General features: G+C 39.5%; 1 protein-coding gene across 2 annotated transcripts in view; it reads right to left on the bottom strand.

The window, feature by feature from the left end:
• LOC100866886 (disintegrin and metalloproteinase domain-containing protein 10) overlaps nucleotides 1–14,201 on the bottom strand; it is a 133,718-nt gene that overhangs the window by 86,466 nt on the left and 33,051 nt on the right. For both annotated transcript variants that reach the window (XM_086915607.1, XM_086915610.1), the window contains exon 3: nucleotides 13,823–13,944. In XM_086915607.1, the coding sequence (XP_086771733.1) occupies nucleotides 13,823–13,944 (122 nt within the window). The remainder of the gene's footprint in view (nucleotides 1–13,822; nucleotides 13,945–14,201) is intronic.

Below are 14,201 nucleotides of genomic sequence, written 5' to 3'. Positions count from 1 at the left end.
AAATAATGCCAGGCTGCGGTGCACGGTCCCCGTTCGCTGGATGGTTCAAATTGCCGTAATAATAGTTGAACACACCGCCACCACGTGGCGGAAAACGCGCTCTAAAAGGCGTACATACGGACAGGGAGGGGAGTGGAGGGGCTTTAATAATAAAATTCGACGGTAATTGCGACGGGAAACGGCACGGAACACGCGCCGTTCTAATTTTCGAAGAAATTTCGGGAATGAAACAATCGTCATCGTAATCATCGTCGAGATGATATTTCTCCAAGATTCCTTTCGATTTCGTTTCGCTCGAGCTCTAATCTCGTTGGGATTGCATGCAAAATTCATCGGGGGCTGTTGTGCGTACCACCACGTACGCCACGGTGGTTGGGTGTTACACGCTCGTACACGAGAGATGACTTTGATCGAACGACCAAGCCAATCAGGAACTCAATTTGTCGAGGCTAATCCAGTTACGGGGAGATATGAGCCGGTCTTTTCTCTCTGTGGCCCGTTATTATTGTAAATAATAACGCGGTACAGGCGGCGCACAATGGTACGCAACGCTGGCGCAACATCAATCGGGCTAATCGCTTTGTGCTCCAACTTGTGACGTGCGCCAAGTGACGAGATAGACAATTTTGATGCAGGGGCGGATCGTCGAGATTCGAGAGAAGGTTTTCTTTCGTGGCTAAATTGGATAAATCAATGGTATCGCATCACGGCTTTTTTTCTTGATTTATTTCAAATTTATTCGCGTACCATTGAAATGTGGAAGAAATTTTTTAATCAAAGCGATAGAGACTTAATTTCAAGACTTAATTTAATGTCTTTTGGAGGTCAAGATATGTATCAACCTCGATATTTTGAGAAATTGATGAGTGGAAGAATGTTCGGGAAAAAGAAACGAAAAATATTACCACGAAAAGAATCATTCTAAATTTAGGAAAATTTGTAATATGAAAAGTATTAAAGTGTTCGAAGGTTTGTACTGTTAACTTAACGATTGGCAGGCGATGTAGAAACAACATCAACGACGCGATAACAAGCCTGGTTCGAAGGTTTGTAGATTTTCAGAGATTCGAGTGGAAGATTAATGATAATTCGAAGCGTTTCTGTTGTTCAACTTTTCAAAGAGCGGTTGCGGTTGCCTTTTCATTACGATTTATTATTCCCTCCCCCGCTAACTAAGCGGCGCGACGTTTAATTCACTATTTCGCGCGAGAGAAACCGCCGCCTCCATTCGCTTCCTCGACAATCTTGCGCGGCAAAGTGAAAAATTAAGGGGAAGATAACGAAACGCCGTTGATAATTGCGGAAAGGTTGTGATAAAAGGTAACAAACGACCCGATGTTCCGGGGTGAAGGCTGTCCGTGGATCTGCCCATAAATAAAACCCGCCCCTGCGTGCACCCCTCTATTTTACGGGGGTTAAAAGTAAGAAAAATCGTGAACCGAGTTTTAAACGAAAGGGGGGAGGAACGTTTCTCTTCCGGAGGTTTAATCTTTTAAATTATTCTCCGGGCTTTTCGATATTTAGACTCTTCGTGAAATTAAGTAAATAAAACGTGCCGATTTTAACGAGCTTGAAATAATCTTCTCAAGCACGATTATTCCCAACAACTTCTTCCCTTAAAAATCATACCAATTCATAACGATTTCGAGTAATGAATTGTTTCAATGTCTTCTCTCGAGCCAAGAACTCGCTTTTCAACGAACTTCTTCTTGTTCCAAGCCATCATTTTGCCCAACTTTCTAACTTACAGACGAAGCCAGTTGAATTCATCGACACTTTTTTTCGGATGATAAGGAAACTAATCCTGTCGATTTCAACGAGCTTGAAATATATTTTCCTTTGCACACCGTCGTTCCAATCCTAACTTTGTACTATTTAAAAATGTTACAGGGTATAATGTTCGCTGAAATTTTATCTATAATTATATATTATCGAACGTTGCCAGCCGAACTGTTACTATTCCTTAGTTGGTATACCCTTTTGTTTATCCTTCGATCTTGTTGAGTTGCTGTTCTGTAGCCCGACATTCGCGCATAATCAAAATATATCCATTCAGGTAAATCAGTATACTTTTTATTTATTGTTCACCACTGCATAGCCAACCAACAAAAAATATTACACGTAGTGTCGTCGATAAATTCCTCCTCCAACGAAATGGGCTCGGTTTGACTAATCCGAGGAGGAATGACAATTCGGGGAAAATCGAGAGACGTTCGACAGAATTGTCGAGAACTCGAGACCACGAATTTGCATAAATTAAATACTCCTTGTCCCGAGTGGCCGGCGCAACGTCACTGCGACCTTTCCCCTCCCCCATTTGTTTGCACGTGCATCCACCACTTAACAACGGTCTGAATCTCGGTTTCCAAAATCTCGTACAATCGTACGGGACGTACGTGTGTTTGCATTGCGCGCTGCAAACGAACCGTGAACAGTTGTTCTTTCCTTCCTTCTCCCCCGCAGCGTATCGTGTTTCCGTGAGGTCACACACGATTCCTATCGATTTCGTTTCTCTCTCTCTCTCTCTCGTCGCCACAGAATTCGAGATTGAACGCCCTCCCCTCTAAGACGTTCGACACTTGTCGCCCCGAATTCTACCTTAACGCGCCAACTTTTCGGAGTGAATCTTTCGTTCGAGATTGAAAAATACGTATTTTCGAATCGGAACGCCCCTCGAATCCAAGGGGAAACGCAAAGATTTTTTTTTTTTTTTTCGTTTTTATCTTTTTAACTTGGAAATCGTGGTAGTCTGTTTTTCTTTATTTTTTTTTTTTTTTTCTAGTTGAAGGAGAACTCGTTTCATTTTCAAAGTTTAGGGGTAGCGCGTCCGTCAAAAAGAAGAGACGAATTATAAAGGTTTCGATTTGATTTCGAAATTTTTGTGCGATGGTTAATAATTTTCAAATTGAGGGATAATTGAGATTGAGAGTTGTTGGATTGATGGGTATCCAGTAATTTGGGCGAATCACGATTTCAAATCGTTTAGAACGAGACACGGAGAGATGGAACGAAGGATGGAATTTTTTAAAAAAATAATTTCTACAACACGTTGTATGCAAGGCTCAAAATTTCAATAACCTTTTCGATTATTTTTATTTAATTTTATACAAATAAGAGATACCAAAAAAAAAAAAAAAATTGAAATTCATATTTCAAGGGAAATCAGTTTACCAAAATATATTTACATATTCGAATTTTCCAGCAAGTATCGAAAAACTAACTACGTGTTTTACACTTTTCGAAACATTTCCTAAGAATTTCCTATGAATTTTGTACGAGTTCAATCAAATTCGATAAATTCGTACTTTCGTTACGTTATTTATTATTAACATAAAATTTCAAAACTTCGCGAAACAAAAAATATATCGTCCTCGCTTAAAAAAGAGAGAACACACAGAACGAACTTAATTCTCGATAATCCAATATTAGATGATTCTTCGATTCTTCAATTATTTACAACTTTTTCAATTTTCTTTCTTACAAGTTTTTACATTTTCGATTTACATCGTCGGTTATTTCGATAAACCAACAATTCCTTCCACCAAGATAACCCAGTTAAAAAATAGCCCTGCGAAACCGCAATTAAGCTATCTAACCGTACGTGCGGCGGCGTAGACAACGTTATACACGGCAGAAAAATGTTTCCACCTCGCGGCTAGGCGAATTCCTTCACGCGACCATTATGTTACGCCCCTTAAGACAAACTGGTCGACGAGAGGTGACAACATCTGGCCATTAGTTTGAAATACTGGTCAACGGTGACCGTATCTCCCACCCTCTCTCCAGCAATGTCATTTTTATACCTTTATGTCCCATTAAATCCGCTCGATTTTTGCGCTTCCCCTCCCCACGAGGATGGAAAACGTGCGAATATATATATATAGGGCACGGAGAGAAAAGGAAACGAGACGAAAAAATGCAAGATAACTGCATGAAAATTGTAAATTTGTAAATTTCGAGCAGCGTTTCCATCCATCGCGTTTAACCGCCCTGTCGCGTATCGTTCGATGCCAAGATTCGAATCGATTATCTTTCAATTTTAATTATGGGACTCTCTCACCACGCATCCTCGAAGGAAGCTGGTTTCGATCCCACTTTGTTTATTCGTGCAATTTAAAACGATTCACGAATATTGTTTCAATGATACAAGGCAAAGCGAAATGCCTTCTATCCTAAATGAATAAAAAAAAAAAGTTGGAAATTGGCAAGAACACGATCTCCGACAGAACGTGCATCGTTCAACGCAAAAGCATCGAATAAAATCAAACCGGTTAAGTTGAGACGTTAAAAACGAGTGAAAATCGGTAAACACGTAAGTTGGCGTTAATACATTTTCGTACGGAATACCCAGCGTTATTAAAGTGGAAAGGGTGTAAGATAGAAAGGGTGCGGAGGTTGATACGCGTTTAAAGTTCATCACCGCGAAAGTTACGGCCGACAGTTTCGGTATACCCGGGTAATATATTCCCCGTGGCCATAAATTTCCAATTAAGCGGCAAATGAATATGAACCGCTTCGTACGTTTTTATCGTTCTATCGCTCTAAGCCACGTCGTGAGGGTCACGTTCTGTTTCGACACCCCTTATTAACCCTTTTTACCCTCCAATCTGCTGCTCGCGCGTTTTTCTCCACCACGATCGTTTTACCTCTAATAACTGTATATTTTAATCAACGGAGGAGGAGAGTTTCCCAGTTTCTTTGTTAAAATCTGATTAAGGGAAAGATTTGCATGTTTCGCTCCGTTCGATTTTTGTATGATATAATAATTGTAAGTTTGAAGTATTTTTTTTTCCAGCGTTAAAAGATATAAACAAATACGCTCTTAATAATACACTGTAATATTTCGTCGTGGAGAAAGGTAGCGGATCGCCTAAATACACGATGTTACACTAGTAAAATACAACTCAATTGGGAGAACGGTTAATTAACAAAAAGAAAACTGGTCGATTTACGCCACCTAATGATATGCAATTAACGTGGAACAATGGGCCATAGAATTAGAAGCACTCCGTTGATTGCGTTTAAAGAATTAATCACCGGCAATCAAAGCGCCTTCGTAAATCTTCGAGGCCGGCGTGTTCCCATGGAGAAGCTATCGATTATTGGAATGGTGAATCGAGCGTGTTTCAAGGTAAAACGGTGAACTGTGTGCAAACTGCGTGTATCCGTCGAGTCTCTCCGTTACCATTTCAATTAAGCTTCGCTTAATAGCATCTTTTTCTTCTTCTTCTTTTTTTTTTTTTTTTTCAAAAACTTCATGTTAGAATCTTCACGTTGCAAAATAAAAGACGCCCGTTTCTTCCATTGGATGGAAATTTAATTATGTCGGAAAAGAGTTATTTTTATAAAAGATTCGTGAAATTGTTATTCGTCCATCTTCTTGCGAACACGATTTCGCTGCTTTAAAAAGCAGATGTAAATGGAAGGATCGACTGTATTTCATTACCTTGCAATTATTTTCTATCAAGAAATTTTCGATATATATACATTGATTTAAAAAAGAAAAATACCTTCATAAACCAATTGAATCAAGCTACTAGTTCTCTTTGAAAACGTGCATTATTTCTATCTCAAACATATTTTTTTTTTTTTTCAAGATAATTAATCCAGCATGGACAGATTAAAACACGCCACCCTGTGTAAATACCGTCCATTAGCGAAACAAATAAAAAAGTAAAGCGAAACATTCGGGACATTCGTCAATAACTCCATTGAATTTCTCCGATGAAAACTCATTTTCCATATTTTTTTTTTTTTTTTTTTATAAAAGCCGGAAATCATTGTTGCGTGATTTTGTTAATCAATGTAGAACCGTATTTCCGAGGGAAACGTGTTTCCTCGCGCAGAAAAATGACGAATCGTCGGACGATAATCACCGAACCGTGGTGGTGGATAAGCGAGGCAAGAAGAAGAAGGAGATGAGGAGGAGAAGTTTTTCACGAGCCAGGAATCACGAGTTCTTGAAAACGGGCAAGGAGCTTTCCAGCACGGGTGCATAATGTGCCTGAGATTCGGCCAGCCGTGAAATGCTAAGAAGTAATTATCCTGTTACCACCAGCTGTTACATCCTCCTCCTCCTCCTTCCAGGGGACGAAGAAATTCCACGACCTTTGCATCTCCTCTTCTTTTTTTCTCTTTTACTTCTCTCTTCCTCGAATATTTCTTCGGAAACAATTATCGTATCAAGGGTCAAGGTAAATTGTAAATCCTAAAAAATCACGATTAATTCGAAACGGAAATTTTTTTTTTTCTTTTATTAGGATACACGTAGATGTGCACACGTATCATCCGTCATTTTGGAAGTTTTTTTTTTTTTTTTTTTTTTGTCGATAGTTTGACAAAGAAATATCACGAACCAGGGTCGATCCAATTTTCCATCCATTACCAATACTCGAAATATTCAAATTTCCTTTCGAATCTAATATACGAGCGTGTAACAATCGAGGAAGGAATTCAAGAATCTATCGATCCTGTCGAATAAATATGTTATAGATCATTTCGATCAATAATTACAATTGTTTTTGAAGATGACGGAATTTGATCAAATTCAAATATCGACATTGACGATTCGACGAAGTGGACGGTTTTGATTGCGTTACACGGCTGGTTAACTTCGTTATGTCGTTTCCTGGACGGAGAAATTGGTTTCGCACAATCGATACATAATTTACGCGACAACAACTGATTTGGGATGCATTATCAGCAGGATCCAACCACCCGCGTTTATATCGAAACTTTTATCGGATCGAAGACAATGTTCAATGCTCGAGGAAATTTAATTCCATTGTTATTATTCCTTGAATCGCGGCCCTAGGATCGAGTTTGGAGGGGACAGGTGAAATCCCTGGATTATCTTGGAAATTCATCTCGTCGGAAGTCGAGGCACGCCGTTCGGCCAACATCAAAGACTGATGGAGTCGAAATGTGGAACGAAATTCCGGGGCTTGTAATTCAGCGTGCCGTGGACGCGAGGAAAATACGCATTAACTTGATTAGAGCGTTCAGCCTTCGATCCCGTCCGCCCGTGACCTCGCTTTCGCATTGTAAAATGCCTGCAGTTGCATCAAACGCTTGCCCCCTCCCTCCCCTCTCCCAATTTTGACACATTTTATTTGCGAAATGCATTTCCATCGAATTCGACAATTCGACGAAGCGACTTGCTCCTCCGAGATTTTGTTTTTGATCAAACGAGAGAACGCTCAATAATGGTATCTTTAAAAATTATAAAAGTTATCACTCACTGTTTGTTCGTACTCGTAGTTACGTTCGTTGCTCTTTAAATTCTGATGGATGCAAAGAGGAAGAATATTTTAAGAATTACGCGAGTGAGATGTTCGCAGGAAGAGAATGTTAAAAGGATAAGCAAGGAAAAAGAATCTCTAACGGAAAATACGAAACCTTTGTCTCTAATAATCATCCCAACAAGAGTTCTCCTCCACCTGATAATTTGACTCGTCCCCTCATCTTCGAGCAGAATCGATAAGAAGAATATCTCTTTTACCTCTTTTAGTCGAGAGGTGTTTCCTGGAAGAGGGGAGGGCGACTTGACCTCTCTCCACAATGGCAAGCCAAGTTGGCGAGAGATTGGCGAACAAGATGATGAGAGAGAGAGAGGTGGCGGTCGGTGGAGCGTAAAATATGAAGAAGTAATCACCCTGGTAGCAGCTGGCAGGACTTACTTGGAGGCGAAGGTTAGGAACGATGGTTCCAAGGAGGGGCTTGTGTGGGCTGGAACACCGGAAGGGAGGGGTTGTCACGGTGGTTGCCGTGGTGGTTCGAAAGTCGTCTTCCACGGGGTGGGGGCGCGAGTAGGAGGACAGTAAATTCAGTGAAGCATAGATTGCAGCCGAGGGTTTCAGCTCGGGGTCGAGCTTAATTTCGCGGCCACCTGGAAATCCTTTGGTACCGTGCCAACTCATTGCCGGATTCATTCATAACGAAAGAGATGTACAACCCTCAAAGGTATCTTCCTCGTCTTTGTCTCTCTGGTAATTATAAATGGACGATTTCGACCAGACCGGATGATTAAATCGTCGAGAGATATAGCCGCATACAGTTTCTCTACAGTAATCGTTTCAATCTTAACGAGCGGGAATGAAATTAGGATTCTCTTGCGATCCCAGTTTTCTCCAATATAACAAATTTCGTTCGAGTTGCGCGCGAAAAAAATCTGGTCTAGAATGATTCGTCACAAAGTGGAGAATCGTGGAATGCATATGATACAAATTTAACCACGTTTAATCCCGGAGAATGCTTCCGACTACGCTGCTCCCACGATCCCCGCGTGAAAACCTAATCCAGCATCCTGCTGGCTTGTACAACGTAATTAAGAAGCGTCGTCTCTAAGAGAGTGTCTCTCGGTAATCCGATACCGTCACGAAGGATAGAGAAGAGGAAAGTATTCCAATTACCGCCGTAACGTTCGCTTTCCTTGAACGTTGCCCCTTTCACGATCAGATTTGTCGTCTCACGAGTAATGATGACAAGCACAGTGTATATAGTATTAGTGGTTGGTGTGGTATTATTCATAATTATCGCTCGATGACACGATTTGCGCTACTGTACTGTAATCGAAGGGAGGACGAGATGATAGCTCGAGCCAATCGCTTCAGAATTTTTTCCATCTGTGGGCGACAGAGGATGAGAGAAAAGAAAGTTGCCAGAAAGTTCCGGAAGTCTTTCAAGGGGGTTTGGGGGGTCGAGAGTCGATGGGTGGCAGTCGATGAAAACCGTTCGTAGATGGAAATTGCTTTCGACGAATGGGTGGATGGGTGGGTGGAGATGTGCACAACGGCGGTAGAATTCGGCCGACACCGGTGCCACCTGGCGGCGGTCGGGGCAGGGGAGGCCCGTTCTTTCCGAGTCTTTAAAGAAAATTGCAATTCCTCGTAAGTGACGTCCTCGCCCCTCTCCACTCCCCCTCTTCCCCCGGCATCGCGTTTCTTTCCTCTTTCTTTCTTCTTCCACCACTCTTAGATGATTAAAATTCCCCTCCCCCTCCTCTGTCCAAGACCGTGGAACGAGATTGCAAAATAGCTGTTTAGCGCTCCAACGCCGACCAACCAACGCAGCAATGCGTTATTCCGTTTTCAGATACTCGGTTCTCATCCTTCCTTCGATTATGATATTTTGATTTTAGAGAGTTCGCCATCTGCGCTAGATGCTTTTAGTTCTTCTTGAATTTATTCGTAGAATATTATAGATTGTTGAATTAGACGGTACGGAGACGACAGAGAAATCATTTAGCCTCAAAAATTAAACGTACGCCATTTACAGTGAAACTTGCCTCGAAACTTACGTCGAAATCACTTATTTCTCTTATTTTTGTAGTACGTGATTCTCACGCACGTGCCTTGGCTTGGGTCGCTTCGTATATAAAACGAATCCGATCGTGCGAAGAAATTTCTCTAATTTCACAAAGCATACGTGAATTTCCACGTATAGTATTTCATCGTACAAGACGCGGCAGTTATTAAACGAGTCGAGCGTGATTCAAAGTTGTTTATATGAGGCGCGAAATTAATATCCGTATGTATATACACGATCTCGAAATTTGAAAAACGCAAACGTTTTAGCGCAATCAATGTGATTAAATATGTTGATCTTGTAATTCGGTGATTGATTGGCAAATGCGTGCAACATGGTTAATTGGTGGCAATCGATGTATCACACGGGTTAAAGGAAACCAACTTTCGTTCGCTTCAACGATTTTATTTTGGCGAAAATTCGCGTAAATAATAAAAGCGTACGGATATTTTTAAGGAGAAATATTTTCATCTCCTGCTTGACTCGTGTCGCTTCGAATATAGGTGAACCCGTGAAAATTTCTTTCAAACGTGATTATTCCAAATATTGGGATAAAATCCTCGGCAGAAATTACCGCCTACTTTGAAGTTTTAATTACAAAAATGTATCCCAATTTTTTTTTTTTTCCCCTCCTTTCTTTTGCCGCTGCAATGTACTTTTAATCACGGCATCCATGTTCCTAGTTGAGATGATAAATTTATTTCGCCGGATCATGAATATTTATATCCTTTACACGAGTCAATTTTCGTTATCTCCTATGAAATTCCCGAATAATAAGCTATCGTTACTTTAACGTGGAAATTCCAACTCGTGACGAAATCTTCAATTTCGGGGTCGCGAACTTTTTTTTTTTTTCCTAATTGCAAAACGATCCTCCTCCTCGTTCGTTTATATTATTTCCGAAAGAAGAGAAAATATCGTAGAAAAATTCGCGAAATTTAAATCATCTTACACCGTTTCGAAAAATATCGAATTACGTTCGGTAAAATTTTTATTTTTATCGAAAATCAAAAGAAAAGAGTGGAGAACGGATTTCCTTATGTTCCAATTCGATATTTTGCTTAACGCGAATTAAATGAAAGAAAGAGAGAATTGACGCGGCGGCTTCTTTTATATAATATTCTAACGGGTGAATTTTCAAAACAAACAAGTTTAATTATAATTGAATTAAATATACGTTCAAATAATGAGAATTAATAATTGATTAAAAAATGTGGAAAGGGAGGTAAGTCGATTAAAAAGAAATTAATAAAGCGATGACCGACTGCGTGTTCTTTTATTCTTGCGTGATAACGTTGAATGAAATATTAAGTTAAACAAGATATTAAAATATAGATAAAAGATAAATAAAACTGGTGTGTATAAAAAGAATATATATATCGCACCGGATCCGTTAGGGAAAGGGAAGAGTTTTGAGGAAAGGACTTGGACAAAGTTTCGGATTTTCAACTCGATTTACTCCTTCGCCGTGTGTACTTGCTTTTATGCTAGAGTCTGTTAAAGCACGATGCTTCGTTTACTCAGGTTTACACTGTTACATTGAATTTTGAGCACTCATATTAGCCGTTCGTAGTCGCTGTTTGACTTCCATACACGTGTTTACACGCCACTGCGGGAATCTAAATCGAATCAACCGGCTTCCACTTTATTTATTTTTACACCTTATATTTTGATTTATATTTGAGATCGGTTTACAATTTTTTTTTTTTTTTTTTTCACTTTATTCTATATACGTATTATTAAATTTTTATTTCTCGCATTTTCGAACCGCACACTTTTATTTATATTTATCTGTTTGTTTTTACATTCTCGTATGTTTTATAAATTATCGACCATCGTTTCCTATTTTCTTCATTCGAAACATGTTTTTTTCGCCACTTTTCATTTCATTACGATTACTTTTTTATCGCCGCAATATTATTTTGTTCAAAGGTAACGAAAAATATGAAAATAATTTCTTTTTATGCGAGGGCAGAGAATTTCTTCTCGTTCGATGCTTTACCAGGGATCGATAAAATTCGCGAAAAACGAGAGTACACATCTCTCGAGAATCAATTTATTCGAAGACAAATACTCTATATCATCGCTTCTCCTATTTTTATATTTCCAACATCTGTTTGATCCGCCAAATAAAATGCTGATTTCAATTATTATTATACTATCTAATTCTTAAACAAGTAACTCGTTCCCTTCCCTAATTACTTTTCGTATAATAATTATCGAAATAAATATAATAAAAAATCTTGGCTCGAATCGACTACAACGTCGAATAATCTTTCGATTCCTCAAATATTATCACGATCTTGTCGACGGGGGAGGACACACTCATCGGGGACAATGTCACCTCGTAAAAAAAAAAAAAAAAAAAAAAAAGGAAGCGTGGAAATGATACGGGGGCGCATAAAGTACCGCAGTGGTGGAGCGAGCCGGCATATTGGAAACCATCCAATAACCCACTTGGCTTGGTGTATCGTTGCCACACGAGAGAGGTAACAAACGCAAAAGGAAGGGGATGACGTTGCCGGCCAGCGGGGGGAAAGAGCGCGGGATGGAAGCAAACAAAGAGAGATACGGCGAAATAAAAAAAAAAAAAAGATACGGGGAGAATGGAATAAACAAAGAACGATGCGAAGAGAAAAGAGTGCCCGAGGCGCGAAACGAGAAATTGTGGAGGGCGAACGATAGGCTGCGAAAAAAAGAAAGGAAGGAAGGAAGGAAGGAAGAAAAAGTCGAAGAAAAGGATAAATTGTCGCGTGCCGGGTGAAATTCATTGGCCGCGAATTTCGTTGGGAATTTATCAAAGAATTTATCGCGTGGTTTCGAGAGGGTAGAAAATACGGTGGACAAATTTTCGACGAACCGTTTCTACGATACGAGTAATGCGTTAATGTAATTGTATTTACGCGTTATTGAAATTTTCGTTACGCGCTCAGCAATGGGAGGAGTGGAGGGGGAGGATAGGGAAAGGGAGAGGTTTTAAAATTCATGTAATCGAATAAAACGCGCGAGAAACGTCCACGTGACTTGAATGCTACGTGCCATCTGTTCGCGACAACTGACGCTTCGTTGTATGAAAAAAAAAATATATATATATATATCGTTGATTATGATTGAAGATTTTATGTTAATCGAAAATGAGAGAGAGAGAGAGAGAGAGAGAGCACGTCGATCTAAATTTCGATCGATTAACATTTATATGCGAATAACGGTGCGAATAATATTGTAAATATAAATAAAATTTAACGTTTATTAAATTTCAATTAGAGCGTTCGCGATGAATAGTTATATAGCTTATAAATATACGAAAAATTTAATTTCAGATATCGACGAGTAATTAAGATTTCGAGTTCTAGAGCGGATGATTTTTTGATTAAATCTGCATCGAGTTATTTAAAAAAAATGAGAATTTTTTTGAATCCCGAGAGACTCGATACCCGTAATTAAAATAAAAACTTTCGTAAAAATTCGGATTCGGCCATTTTTAAATCGAATTCTCTATTTATATTTATCTTTAAAAACAAAATCGCGGCCGAAAGAACACGGAAAATTACTCTTCACCACCCATCTCCTCCTAAATAAATTTACGATACGTGTTTCTCTTTCTCTTCAGACGAACGAAATTTCAAACTCGAGCCACCTTGCGACCCGATAATGTAATTTCAATGCGCTTTCAACCACGCGTATTCGATCACTTCCGATCACCGGCCATCACGAATCCTTTATACGCAGCTCTTAATAATAACGCAACGGAGGCCGCAACAAGAATCCGAAATGCAGATTATGGCGAATCGATTCCCGTCTGCATTTTAATTTCACTGGCGGGATCTTGGCCAAGAAAGAAATGGAATCGTCTAGTGGCTCTTTCACCGCCGGCCAACCGGAATTCGCCCCTTTTTTCCCCTCTATCCTGCCGACCAAGATTCAGAAATAAGCGCAAAGTGCTTTCATTAGAGCTAGCGCGTGAATTTCTCGTTGGATGCGTCCTGTTCGAAGCTCGATCCTCTGTCGGTTACCATATATACACCGTATCTTTCTCGGTTATATGTTTTTTTTCTATCTCTCTCTCTCTCTCTCTCTCCCTCTGTCTACGTTTAAACGTATGAAAACTGGAAGAGGGGAAAAATTGGAAGAAGAATGAACCACGAATCTACTTTCGAGAGTGGATCTTGGAGTCTTTGGAGTACTTTGTAATGAAAATTATTCACCCCTCGAAATCGAAAGATAGGCGCTTACTTTAAATAATTCGCGAGTATACATCGATGCAATTTTGTCGCTTTCGCTTTCGTTATTTCCCTTTTTCTTCTTCTTCCAAGTTGATTCAATTCGAACTTGAGGTTTGCTTACACTCGGTGAAAAAGTCAAACGCGTTTGCATTTTACAATTAATTTCCACGTTTATATAATACTAAATATAGCTAAAAGTGGACAAGTGTATCATGCTCGTTCTATTTTCTCCATCTACGTGGAGGGAAGTGCAATACACCCTGATGAAAGATTGTTAATAATTGCTCGCTTACCCTCCAAGGTTCCGCTATAGGCATGCATCGGGTCGAAAGCAATTTGTCGGCCGTTCGATCCCTCGAAGACGACATTTTCGTGGAATAAGCTCGTGTCTCTGATAAGCCTCATCTTGAACACCCTGAAACAAAAATAAAAATTACAACAAGATCGTATTCGTTGCAACAATAACGAAAAATACATTAAATATCTTACATCGATAAGATACAAGATTTATCCAGATTCGATTATCAATCGGCAATATATTGTACAACTTGTTGAAATATTCGCATGCACTTATATAAAGTTTCACGTTAAAAATTGGACAAACGATATATATATATATATACGTATAGCGCGGTTTCGATTGAAAATAAACGGGATAAAAATAATTTAAAC

Source organism: Apis florea, unplaced genomic scaffold, assembly GCF_048593485.1.
Source record: "Apis florea isolate Af1SG1 unplaced genomic scaffold, ASM4859348v1 contig_2153_pilon, whole genome shotgun sequence".
NCBI lineage: Eukaryota > Metazoa > Arthropoda > Insecta > Hymenoptera > Apidae > Apis > Apis florea.
Note: the sequence above shows the minus strand (reverse complement) of the source record. Positions and strands in the feature narration are given on the sequence as shown.